Raw genomic sequence first — 13,051 nt, 5'->3', positions numbered from 1 at the left:
AGAAAAGACGCGGCTTTTGTATTTAGATGAAAGGCTTCTTTGAGAATTCTTATACTTCATTTTGGATTAATTGGGTTTCTTAAATGTATGTTTCTTCGGAACGTTCTTTCATCCAGATATAATTGCTATAAGCCTATAACCAACCCGAAAGCAATAGCTCTTGCTTTGCTACTAGGTATGTAATTTTTTTTTTTTTTTTTGCGATGAAATGTTGAGTAAAGGGATAGAGCCCACTAAGGAAACTTATACATCACTTATTTATGTTTTGAGTAAAAGGAAGAGAATGAATGAGGCAGATGACTTGTTTGAGAAGATACTGCGTAAGGGTGTTCTACCGGATCTTGTGATGTTCAATGCCTTGATTGATGGTCATTGTGCTAATGGGAATATGGAGCATGCATTTTCGCTTTTGAGGCAGATGGATAAAATGAAGGTTCATCCAGATGAAGTGACGTACAATACCCTAATGCAAGGGCGCTGCAGGGCAGGGAAAGTTTAGGAAGCTCGGGAACTTCTGGATGAGATAAAGACAAGGGGAATTAAGCGTGATTACATTAGTTACAACACCCTCTTTAGTGGACATAGTAAACGAGGTGATATGAATGATGCCTTCAAAGTTTGAGACGAGATGTTGAGTATAGGTTTCAATCCTACACTTCTAACGGGCAATGCTCTTATAAAAGGTCTATGCAAAAACCAAGAAGGTGATCTTGCTCACGAGCTCCTTAAAGAAATGGTGAGCAGAGGGATTACTCCCGATGACAGCACATATTACTCTCTGATTGACGGAATTGAGAATGTTGAGGAATTTCTCAGAAAGGGCGATTCATGAAGTTTCTCTCTCCGTGTATTGTACTTCTAATGATAGTGGTGTTCTCGAACCCAAATTATGGTTCTGGAAGATTCTTTTGGTTACTTCTTGATGATGACCTGACAAGCTCAGCTCAGGTATCTATCGCATTCAATGGTATTGTTGAACTTAATTCAGAGTGAACTGATTGGGTTTATGAAGAACGTCTTACTGTAAGATTATGTAACCTCTTCTTGTAGTTTATTTCTTTGTTGGCACTGAGCTATACCATGCACACACATTATACTTGAGTTTTGATATGATTGGAATTGATGAAAATAAGGCAAATCTTCATAAAGACAGTAATGTTGCCAAGTTAATTACAGCCGGAGAATCTGCCATTTTCTGCAGTAAATGTTATTTTACTATTTAGTTGTAGTTCAATTAAATAGGATTGAAGAAAATAACCTTAGGATTGTTGACTTTTGTACCCGATTGAGATCAAATTTCAGTCTTTTTCTGATTCTTCTAATTGCAGGCAGGATATCGGTGTATTGATTGTGCTCCACTCTTATGGCAATGAGGAGGAGGTAATTTTAGTTGCTTTCAGTTGCAAAACCCGATCATGCCTGATTTCAAGGGCCAAAATGGTTCAAAGAGAACGAATATACATTGCATGTTGGTAGGATTTGGTATCATTTGGAACTATATATTCACACACTGGACAGCTGGTACTAGATATTGGCAAAAAGTTTGGCTCAATTAATTGGATATTGGGTTGGGTTCATTTGGAATTTGATTACTGAAAATGGAAGTAAAGGTGGAATCTTTTTGTTTTGTTTATTGATTTTTATGTGTTGGTTTTGAGGGTATGAATTGGAACTGTGTAAGAAAGCTTTGGAGGAGAACATAATTTTGTATCTGGAAACTAGTTATGGAAAGACCCACATAGCCATGTCGCTTATGTATGAACCAGTTGATACTCAAACCTCAGAAGAACATATGTGTGTTCTGAGTCCTGTAAGTCAAGTCCCCAGTTACTCACATTTGTAAACAAAAGGAAAAATATTGGATTTTTATATGTTTCAATGCTTGCAGGGAGATCGTTGTAGTATATATGGATCAAATTGCTCCCAATGGATTATTAATGGAATGGAGGTAATAATAATACTGTATTTCTTTGTTTCATATTTGAGCATATTATCGAATAACTGAAACTGAATAATTGGGGCTGAATCTTACTAGAAAAAATGCAATTTGGTTGAATCAATTATAAAATGCATGATTTCCTCAGTCCTTGATGCTTTGCTTTTGTTGAAACCAGGAGATTGAGGACCATATTATGAGAGTTGCTAGGACTGAAGACCACTAAATGCTGAAGAATGGAGTGGATTTATGTTATTATGCATATATATGGTCAAGTAATGTTTAAATGTAGTGTTATGAACGTTGTCAAATAGCATTGGTAGTAGTATATATATCAAGTTCACTGATTTAGGTTCCTTTTGAGACATTGGACTGTAAGAGTTTGTGTGACATATTAGAATCTGCTTCTTGGCCCCGTGGCTGGTAATCTTAAATAGATTCAGCCGTGTATGCTTGAGCTATTAGTTGATTTTTTTATTCTGATGATGTTTTAAACCCTTCAGTTAACGTTTCTTAGATTATGATTGTTACTCTATTATGTATAAACTTCAGGAAAATAACAAACCAGCGGCATTGCGCAGGTTGACTTGCTACTGCTTCTGGGGATATTTTGGAAGGGGTTCTTTTGTCTTTCGATGAAGGATAGTTTGAACTTCTGGAGGTGGGAATGTGGGATATTTTGAAAGATGGGGAACCTTGGTAGGATCTGTGACTGCAATATTACTTTATATGCGTATCTCTGAGCTTTTGATACAAAAAAGCTGCGCCACGATGTATCTCTGAGCTGTTTTAACTTCTACTTCAGAGCTTCAGTGAGATGGTGCTAATTTTTTTCAAAAAAAATTGGATACCGGACTTGACAAAGAGCAAGCCCGCAAGATGGAATAACTCTGAGAAGTCAGAACCACCCAAAAAAAAAAAAAACAACTAAATGCAGCAATTAAAAATTGGGAAAATGGTCATTTACTCAATTTTAGGATTAATTAATCCCACTTACCCAAACACTCTAAGAGATTGTCCACTTACATATAAAATATTATATTTTGCCCTAATACCCAATTAAGTTTTTTTTATTGTTTTTTATTTATTATTGGGACAATTTTGCCCTCTCCCTCTTTGTCACTTAGAGAGAGAAGTCATCGGAGACCTCGCCGGACTCCAGTGAAGGGTGACCGGCCGCGGACTCCGGTGACCGGAATCTGGCAACCAAAATCCGGCAACTAACGACCGGAATTCAGCAACCGGTGATCGGAATCCCTATTCCGGCTATCAGACTGGTAACTGGATTCCAGCGTCCGATTTCATTGCCCCTAATAATGCTCCCCAGTAATCATATTATTGCCCCTCAATAATCATATTATTGCCCCCCAATAATCGTATTATTGCCTCTCAATAATCGTATTATTACCCTCTAATAATCATTTGTTTCGCACTATTACCATCCAAAAACGATTCAAAACAATAGAAACAAACTTGAAACAAAATCAAATCCCAAACTTGAAGCAATACTAATTATTAAACATGATCACTGAGCAATTCACAAAGCAAAACCAATTGTTTCTTAGCAATTGGATCTCGGCGCCAAAATAGAGGCAGTCGGAAGAGCTGAAAAGAGATAAATCGAGGGAAAGCTCTGTGAGTGAAGGAACGGCAAGGCTATCGCAGATTACCGGAAAAGCTTGAATCGAGAAGAAGAATCGGAACAAGTGGAGAAGAAAGACGGCGTCGTGAAGCCACGCCACTGGCCGCTGCAGCTCGACCTGGAGCTTCCGTCCCTCAAGAGCTCCGAGTTATACACCTTCTTCAAGGACCTCCTCCCCTCCTCCTCCTTCGCTGTCGTCCAGTCCCCGACGCCCAACTCTGGCTACGAGATCATCATCCCCAATCCGCTAGTCAATCGCCGTTCGACAGAGATGGTAGTGAACTCGGGATCTGGAGTCCATGATCGGGACCCCTTGGCTGTGGTCCAAAACTTCGATCGACTCCAAGGATTCGAGGATGGCTTCGTTCACCGAAGCCTCGTCCCAGATTTGGGACTTAGTTGTTCGGAGACAAGAGTGGAGGGACGACGATGAGAGAGAAAGAGAGTGACGATTATGGAGGCCTAGGGCTTAATGATGGAGTAGGCGGTGGTGATGGTCGAGAAATGCCCATTGGTAGCCAGCGGTGATAGAAGCTATGAGGCCTAGGGCTCAACGACGGTGGTCTGGGTGAGGAGGCGGATGTGTGTGCATGTGAGAGAGAGAGAGAGAGAGAGAGAGAGAGAGAGAGAGAGAGAGAGAGAGAGAGAGAGAGAGAAGAGTGTAATTTATTAATTAAAATAAGGTTAAAACTATCAATAAATGTTAGATCGGATAAATGAGACTCAAAAACTCTCAGTGGAATAAGTGAGTAATTTTTAGGCTCAAATTGGGTAAGTCGTCACGACCCCTAAAAAAAACACGTTCATGTGGCACACAAAGCCGTAAGTATCTAAAATTCATCTACATAGGGTGCATTGCATTGCACGAAAGAATTTTTAGGCTCAAATTTCCCTTTCTTTTCTTTCTTTTGGAAGTCTGGCACCTAAGCACGAAAGAAACTATATAGCATTGCATTTGCAATATTGCAAAGCGCCGGTCTTTACAAATCCATAAGACTTCTTGTAGCTAAGGATGATCAAGCTTGGCAAGTTATCTGCTGTTTCATTAACTTCCTTGTAGCTAGACACGAGTCACTGAGATGTCCCAGCTAGTGTCACAGAATAGGCTCTCTTTGTAGATTAACTAAGCTGGAATAAGAAGACCCGTGAAACAAGAGCATGTAACAAGAGCATGGCTTACAGAAAAACCTATGATCCAGTTGCTAAATTCCTTCATGATATTCTCCTGCACCAAATCTTCCAGAGACAGAGCTGCAAGACTTTGTCAATGTTAACCTTGCACCAGTTGGAACAATTTGTGTTGGAGGTATGGGCATTTATAGTAGTCGTGTAGGTTTCGTATTCCTACTGCAGAGGTAGGATCATGGTCTCTCTAAGACACGAGCTGTGCAAAATCGAAATGATTGCCTACACAATGAGGTAGACAGCAAAAATCAACGACTGCCAAAAGGACTGGACAACTTTACTGAACATATATTACTATCAAAGACCTACAGTAATTGTGGAAGAAAGAAGGGCAATGACAAACTGCAACAGAACAAAGAAAAAAAGTGTACTCACATTAGTATGCAGATGTACAATGCAGAATACATGTTGGCATTTCCAGACTGCTGAGAATTGACGGAAAAGTAGGGATGTATTACACCATGCAAGGCTGCTACCAAGAATCCAAAATCTTCTTGAAAGCACTTTACAATGCATTCTACATAGATCATTGCGCATATGTAATTAGAAGACAGCACCTTCAAAAGTTCAAATCCACAAGACCAACCTTTAATACATACTGGAAAGATTGTCTGCGCTAGTAGCTCCTAGAAAAAGAAGTTATCTAAACTCAGTGACTCATTATTGTCTCGATCAGATCTCTAGATTCATTTTAGCTTGCCTTAAGACGACAACATTGCTGATTTTCACCTTGTCAAATATCAAGAGTTGCAAAGATGAGTGTAGAGTAGAACCCAGTACTAAACTAATTAAATCTCGATCAGTTTGGCATTCCACTGATTAGATCAGTCTATCTACAAAATAAACAAAGAAAGAAGTTTAAAAGTAGTCAAACGAGACTGTCTCCACTAAAAGCTCCAATGGAAGCAAAAAACTGTACCACAGTTGAACAGAAAAATTCCTTCCTCAAGTTGAGCATATCATCCCACACTTGCTGGGCCCTCAAAAATCTGTAACAGCTCAGATAAAGATAAGAATTTAGTCATAATTAATCACATGATAGCAACTCATAAACCATCTCTAATTGTTAATTAAAAGGGAATATATAGTTCACCTCAGCATCTTATATATGTTGATCAATCACCATGTTGTTCAAATATAAGCTCTTGGTGAAATGCTTCCACCCGCCTGCAACTCTTCTGCATCAGTGTCCTCCTCAATCTGGGCAGACATTACTCTACCCCTTGAACCTTTTTTTCAAGGATGACCCAAACTTGCAACAAGCATGTATTGCCTTCTTCTTAAGAGGCCCAAATGCTGTTCTCCTTTCATCTTAATCAGATTATTCATCAAGAACTTCACAGTAACAAAGGTAAACCAACTCACAAACATTACTGCCTATACTAAAAGAAAATGAAAACAAGCGAAAAGAGTGCTGAACTAATTTCAGGTAGACATTAGAACCCAGAAGGTCTGGACAACCTGGTTGAACAAAGGATGCCTTTAGTCGGCAAATTTTTCTTTCCTAGTATTATTTTTAAAGATAAACAGAACAAAGACCAACTGTGCACTCACATTGGAAGTAACCTTGTGAAACAGAATCCATTACACTCGCTAATGGGATAGTGACAATTGACTGGAGAAGAGGACCAGGATTCACTATGCCAGCAAAGCTGCAAGAGACCCAAACCCTCTTGAGGTGTGTTTGACTAGGCATGGCAAAAATGAATGAAATCCATGGTAGGTCCAACCTTGCTTGCTAATGAAGTACATAATCCACTTGCTCTGAATACACATAAAGTTTTCCATTGTTAATAAAATCCATTATTAGCAACTAGCTAAATTAATTCACCAAAAAAAAGCAATTACCTATTGTGTCAGCCATATCTGGAGCATCTAGTTCCTTTGCAATTCAACTTAATAATTCAGACATATAGACCCTCGGTGTAGGTATTATCAACCCCATTGATCATGCTCTAGAGGTTTGGTTCCAGAGATTCACTCAATCATTTCCTCTAAATTGAACTCCTGAACGAAGTAAGTGGAGGGAATTCAGAAAAGTTTTGGTGTTTAACCTAGACTACTACACATGGCAAGTTCAGAACTGGAAACAATATATGATAGATATACACCAATGTATGTGCCATTATGTCAAAGACAGGGAATAAGTACCTTAACATTGTATGATGATGATCCAGCATCATGTTTAGTAACTCGGGTGTGTCAATGTCATACTCAGTGGCAGCAGAAAGAGCATATACTTGGACAACAGAATGCGTTTCTGATTCAAACAGCATTTTGATTTTGAGAATGATAGTAGGCTATAAAAGAAGCCTGAAAACACACAAAAAGAAAAAGATAATGAACCTACTGGAAGTCAGCTGGACTATTATCGGCTTTCTTCTTACAAATCTTCGATCAGGTGGACTCCACAGCTTCCCGCACTTCCATAAGAATTATCTTCAAAACGAAACATAACTCGAAACATATCAGGTGGCGGCATCCCACACCTACTCACCCTCCTTATTACTGTATCCAATGGAATATAATGCACCCACACAATCTGGCGCCTTGTCCTTCTTATTTCATCAAACTTTACTCCATTGATGTAAACAGAATAAGAGACCTCAGGAAACCTCGATTGAATACAGAGAGCCAACCCTTTGCTGTACCAATTGGAGTTTTGAGGAATTTCAAAGCAAAATTCATGCTCTTTAATTATTAATTCCCTATACAGACGGCAGCAGGTGAACCAGTTTGGAAACGGAATCGGACCACTTACGGGAAATTCTACTTGGAATTCTTCAGATTTCGCACCAGAGAAAAAAAGAATCAACAGAACCGCCAATTTATGAGCCTCTCCCATCAATTCCTTGGTTCCCGCAAACGGTGATAATGTCATCTTTCTCTTCTTGGCCACATGAAATACTACTCCACGAGCCAGATTGTCGCAGAGTCTCGGACAAGTAGTCAAGTCCAACCGACCGAACATTTTTGAATCTTTACTCTCCAAAATTTTTGACAAGTATGAAACTCTTTCCAATGACCCACAACCTTCCAACTGACAAGCTATTTCTCGTGGAAATTCTGAAATTTCTTCAAGCCGCTCGCAATAGCTCAAATCAACTTGTAATCTTGTCAGGGTAGTTGAAAAGACCGGTGGAGGAAGTGATTCTGACTTTGCTGGAAATGTAACAAGGTTATAGCAGCACCGTAGATCTAGATCCTCCAGACGTTGCAATCCATAGAAGATGCTCGATGGTACATTTGTCAGATTACCACAGTGAGATAGAGACAAGGATTTAAGGCCAGTGAGATTTCCAACTGAGCAAGGTAACTCTTTGATGTTAGTCCTACTTAGATCCAGGCGATTCAAAAACTTCATGTTTCCCTCAATTTCAGGGACGAACTTAAGAAGACGGCAATAAGAGAGATCCAGAGTTTCCAAAGATTTCAAGTTGATCCTCTCTTGAAACATCTGCAGCTTTACACAATGGGTGAGTTTCAAAATGACGAGCTTATCGAGACGGCCAACCGAAGGATGAACTTCAACTAAACTAAAACAATTAGACAGCTCCAAATACTCCAAGCTTGTTAATCCAGACATGTCGGGAATTCTTGTTAAACCATTAGAGAACGACAATTTGATAGATTTCAAATATCGCATATCCTGTTTGGGAGAAAGAGAACAGAAAAATCAAATTAAAAAGGTTGAAATGCAGCAATATGTGTAAAAACGTGATCAAATTCTTTCAAATACCTTCAAATTAAATCCCTTGACTGCTTGAAGCGTTAAGTGAAGGAACCTCAAGTGGTTGGGGAGATAATCCACGCCCTCTCCATAAAGCATCCTTCCATGGACTATAAAAATTTGAAGATTTTTCAAGTTTGTGAAGCTTCCGCTGTTTAAGCATATCTTTTCTGGATAAAAACATCTTACCATGATGCCTTTAATTTTATCCGTTCCCTAATAAACAACAATCGGTCAAATTAAGCAATTTCTTCTACTTCTCATAATCAATATTTGCATTTAATTCTAACACTTTTCAAAATTTTATAAGCCAACATGTATTAAATATCATAAAGCTAAATAATTTATATATCACTTACTTTGTTTTCCTCAAGAACCTCGCAAACATCCTCATATAGCCACAGTCTACTGCGTTTTCCTTTCTCATCAGGAAACTCTTGCCGAACAATTTCTTTTCCCATGTCTTCTAAATGGTCATGCATCCAAATGCGATTGTCTTTCTCAATTTTTATTAAGGCCTTTTCTACGAGGACTTTGAGAGCAATTTTGGGATACAGGTCACAGCTTTGTAGTGCATGTATCACATAGCTTTGTTTGTCACCTTTAAAGAAACATGCAATATGAAGAAAAACTTCTTTTATCCGATCAGGCAATGCCTCGTAACTTCTTTGGAGAGTTTTTTTAATCTCTTGGTTAGGATATCTCTTGTAATACTCTAATGCCTCTTTCCACTCATCCTTATCCTCTTTACTACATAGATCTGCCCCTAAAACTTCCAAAACTAACGGAATCCCTTTTGCATAATGTATTGCCTCATTTGCAAGTTCAAAGAAGTCATCCAGACATATATTTCTTTTGAAGGCATTGAAATTGAAGAGCTTTGAAGCTTCTTGATGATTTAATTCCTTGACCTCATATATTGAATTGACTTCATGGGCACTTAGGCAATTCGTATCTCTTGTTGTTATGATAATTCTACTTCTTGGACCAAACCAATCACACCTTCCAGCAAGTTTTTTTAATTGATCCAAGCTGTCCACATCATCAAGAACTAAGAGAACCCTTTTCTGTCTTAGGTTTTGCTTCAGCACAGTGATTCCTTCATCAACATTGGCGACATTAGGTGGATTCCTCTCTATAATCTTAGAAAGAAAATTATTTTGTATCTCAACAAGACCTCCATGTGATTTTTCTTTAACAATTTTCAAGAAACAACTATGTTCAAACTTATGGCTAATTGAATTGTAAACAGCTTTTGCAAGTGTTGTTTTTCCTATTCCGCCAATTCCCCATATCCCTACCATGTGAGGATCGCCTTGCTCTACATTTAAGAGCTTAATTATGTCTTCTACACGAGATTCTATTCCAACAGGATGTGTTGCCACATCTAAAGGGGTGCATTTCATTATTTTGGTTGATATCACTTTAACAATTTCATCAATAACATTCGCTTCATGCCTGCAAATGTAAAAGCATATGAAATATTTAGTTTAAACTTACCTACATTTTCAGTTTTTTAGGGGACGGATCAATGACGATTCAAGATTATACTCTAATTGTACTCCATCAGTTAGTGAAACTATTGATGCTATTAAACATTATGTAACATGTTAACTAAGTTAACTATCCGTTAATGGTGGAATGTTAAAATCTGCATTATAAAGTTGAGATGCTTGAGATTGAACATACTTACCCTCCATCCGAGATGTGCCACCCAGACAAAGTTGCTGCTTGTGTAAGGGCTGCCTTCCAACTCCCCACCTTCGTTAAGTTATCCTCGTATTTGCTGAGGTGAGCAATTCCATCACCAACCTGGCCCTTCTGGTATCGTATCTCTGACGGATCTACCTTGTAGAAAATTGGGTAAACGATTTGTTGCTTGGATTCTTTACATTGAAAGATCTTGACAAGTTCATCCAAGCACCACTTTGAAGATGCATAATTTGCAGAAAATACAACAATGGAAATCCTTGATCCTTCAATTACTTCGAGAAGCCCCTCTGTTATATCTTCTCCTCTTGTAAGGTCATTATCTATGAAGGTCTTAATTCCCTTGTTATCCAAATTACTGTACAAATGGCCAGTGAAATTGTTGCGCGTATCCGCACCTCTGAAGCTCAGAAAGACATCATGTGTGAATGAATGGGTGGAAGAAGAAGAAGAAGAAGAAGAAGAATAGGCTGCGAGGCTCAGATCCATGTCGTTTGATTGCAGGAGGATGAGTGAGGAGGATGAATTGAAATAATTTGGGATGGTACTGTTGCTGTCAAGGACTATATCTCTTGTTATATATATTAGTCCTCTCGGTTTGGTCAAGTGCAAAGCAGTTTCCTGGCTCCTTTCACCGAAAGTAATCGAGTTGTGTCACGGAGTGGTCATTGGAAATAGAACGACGACAAAAGTGGGCGACAGACATCAGCGTGATTGACGGCTTAAGACCCCAAGAGACATTTGCTTTGGTTTTATGGCGCTTCTCTTTCTAAAAAGTGACACTTCACACTACTGTAAAAACATTTGGTGATCGCTCAGATAATTCGTATGAGACTTCGGTGTGATTATTAGCACATTAGTTAGTCAAGAATGGCGAAGGAAGTTGACCCAGCTGGAAAGCAATAATAAGCTTTAGGAAAATGGCACTGTGGCTTTTGTAACGAATTATTTTAACACAGACGCGTGTAGATATTCCACATTCCCACATCTCTTCAACCTGTTTCCCTTTTTCCTCTTATCAGTTTCTTCAGGCTCAAGTACCCCATTATTCTAATACCACTTCATCACTTTTTTTCTTCACAGTTTAGTTTAGTCCTTTACGGTATAAACGAAATCATACACAGAGGAACAATGGGGTGTTCTAGGTCTATGATTAAAGGGGCAAAAATAAAGGCGACCTCATGAAGCTAACAAAGTTTTCTTTCTACTCCAATGAAACACTGTCAAAGCTCAAAGCTTCACAGAGAGGAAGGAAAGTGTCAATCATAGAAGGAAAAAGGGAAGTGACATGTTAATTTGTTATTGGCCGGTGTACGTTGGAAATTGGAATCTCGTTATATTGATGGCAGTCCTTTCAAGCAAGGACAAATTGTGATGGGTATATGTGTAAGTAGCCTAGTCTAGTAGCTTCTTTCTTCACTAAACGTAAACGTAATAGCAAGTTCACCCGTAGTCAATAAATGTTAAGGACGAAAAGTTAAGAATTCGACCAGTCAAGTTACTGTTCACTGCCACTGGACATGGGTTTCCACCCGTTTTTTTTCTTGACCGGTCAAGACTGTTCATCGTAACACTGTTCATTTATTACTGTTCACCAATTTCACTGTTCATTGAGTTTTTAGTCTGAATTCTGCACTGTTCATTTTACTGTTCATTATTATTTTTTTAATAAAATATATTTGATGCTACTAACAGAGATTTATGGATAATTAATGTCATAATTATGCAATTTTATTTTTTCAAAAATATTTTCGGTGGACAAGTTATGTTTGTGTGCTTTGAATTTGGCTTGTATTATGTTTTGGGAAGTTTGTGTGCTTTTAATTTGGCTAATGTCTATGTTTTTTTATGTCAGTGTGATTTTAATTTGGTTTGTATTATGTTTATTAGGTGCTATGATTTTGATAAGAGGAATTTTTACAACTTTTATTTCATTAAATAGTAGCTTACATAAATGAAAAACTATAAATAAGTACAATACAATTAACAACATGCATAATCAACTAATTATTCAAATCATAATCATAATCCTCATCTGCTCTAGGAATCCAATTTGCGTTTGAAGGGTCATCATTAGGGTTAGAGTTGATGGAATCATCCGTAGAGAAATGTGAAAATTGTGGTTGTGTAGGATATCCCTTGGGGTAAGGTGGTTGCGGATAGTATCCACCCATAGAAGCAGAGGGTTGTGGGAATCCACCCATAGAAGCAGAGGGTTGTGGGAATCCACCGGTGAAGGGAGGTGGTGGGAATCCACCGGTTAAAGGAGGTTGTGGGAATCCATCGAGGCAAGGTGGTTGTGGGTATGCACCGGGGTAAGGAGGTTGTGGGTATGCACCACCAAAATTTGGTTGTGGGAATGCACCACCAAAATTTGGTTGCGGATAGTATCCACCCATAGAAGGTGGCGGTTGCTCATCAAGATCTTCTTTCTCCGCTATCTTCTTTTGTTTTCTTGACCAATAACGCTTTTTATTTGGTGTCATTTTACTTGTATCAATCTCCATAATACGCTCTTCCCTCTCTTTAATTCGATATTGCCTTTCTTGAAATAGGAGTTGCTCTTTTCGCATTTCGATTTGTAAGAGGATACATGCTCTTTTCTCTTCCTCTTGGAGACTTCGAGCAAATTCGTCATCGAGTTTTTTCTTACCCGCGGTTGCCTCTATTTGGTTGTTCGCTATACTCTCAAGAGTGCTTGACAAAGGACTTTGATCTTTCGCTGCATTCTTTCCTTTCTGTATTGCTTCTTTGGCAGCCTTCCTTCCTTGAGGCCTCACATTGGGATTTGCAGTTTCACCTGCAATTACCTCATCTACATCCATGTCCAAGTTGATGGGAGAATTTC

General features: G+C 38.6%; 1 protein-coding gene across 1 annotated transcript; it reads right to left on the bottom strand.

Annotated features, from left to right (window-relative positions):
* Positions 1–4,269: 4,269 nt before the first annotated feature.
* LOC112179539 (disease resistance protein RUN1) lies at positions 4,270–10,769 on the bottom strand. The gene is made up of 10 exons (XM_040511995.1): positions 10,187–10,769; positions 8,853–9,951; positions 8,503–8,709; positions 7,114–8,412; positions 6,915–7,023; positions 6,612–6,770; positions 5,857–6,527; positions 5,683–5,752; positions 5,139–5,596; positions 4,270–4,985 (listed from the first exon to the last, which is right to left on the bottom strand). Exons 1-4 carry the CDS (start codon positions 10,690–10,692, stop codon positions 7,147–7,149), a joined length of 3,078 nt encoding a protein of 1,025 aa, XP_040367929.1. The 5' UTR covers positions 10,693–10,769; the 3' UTR covers positions 4,270–4,985; positions 5,139–5,596; positions 5,683–5,752; positions 5,857–6,527; positions 6,612–6,770; positions 6,915–7,023; positions 7,114–7,146.
* Positions 10,770–13,051: the final 2,282 nt, after the last annotated feature.

Source organism: Rosa chinensis, chromosome 7 (genome assembly GCF_002994745.2).
Source record: "Rosa chinensis cultivar Old Blush chromosome 7, RchiOBHm-V2, whole genome shotgun sequence".
NCBI classification, from domain to species: domain Eukaryota; kingdom Viridiplantae; phylum Streptophyta; class Magnoliopsida; order Rosales; family Rosaceae; genus Rosa; species Rosa chinensis.
This window is presented reverse-complemented; position numbering and strand designations above follow the sequence as displayed.

Bases quoted from the DNA above. Each gene is read 5' to 3' on its own strand.
- LOC112179539 (XM_040511995.1), bottom strand. From the start codon at position 10,692: ATGGATCTGAGCCTCGCAGCCTATTCTTCTTCTTCTTCTTCTTCTTCT. The intron at 9,952-10,186 runs GTAAGTATGTTC...TTACATTTGCAG, and splicing joins TGGCACATCTCGGATGGAGG to GCATGAAGCGAATGTTATTG. The intron at 8,413-8,502 runs GTATTTGAAAGA...TCTCCCAAACAG, and splicing joins TCAAGGGATTTAATTTGAAG to GATATGCGATATTTGAAATC.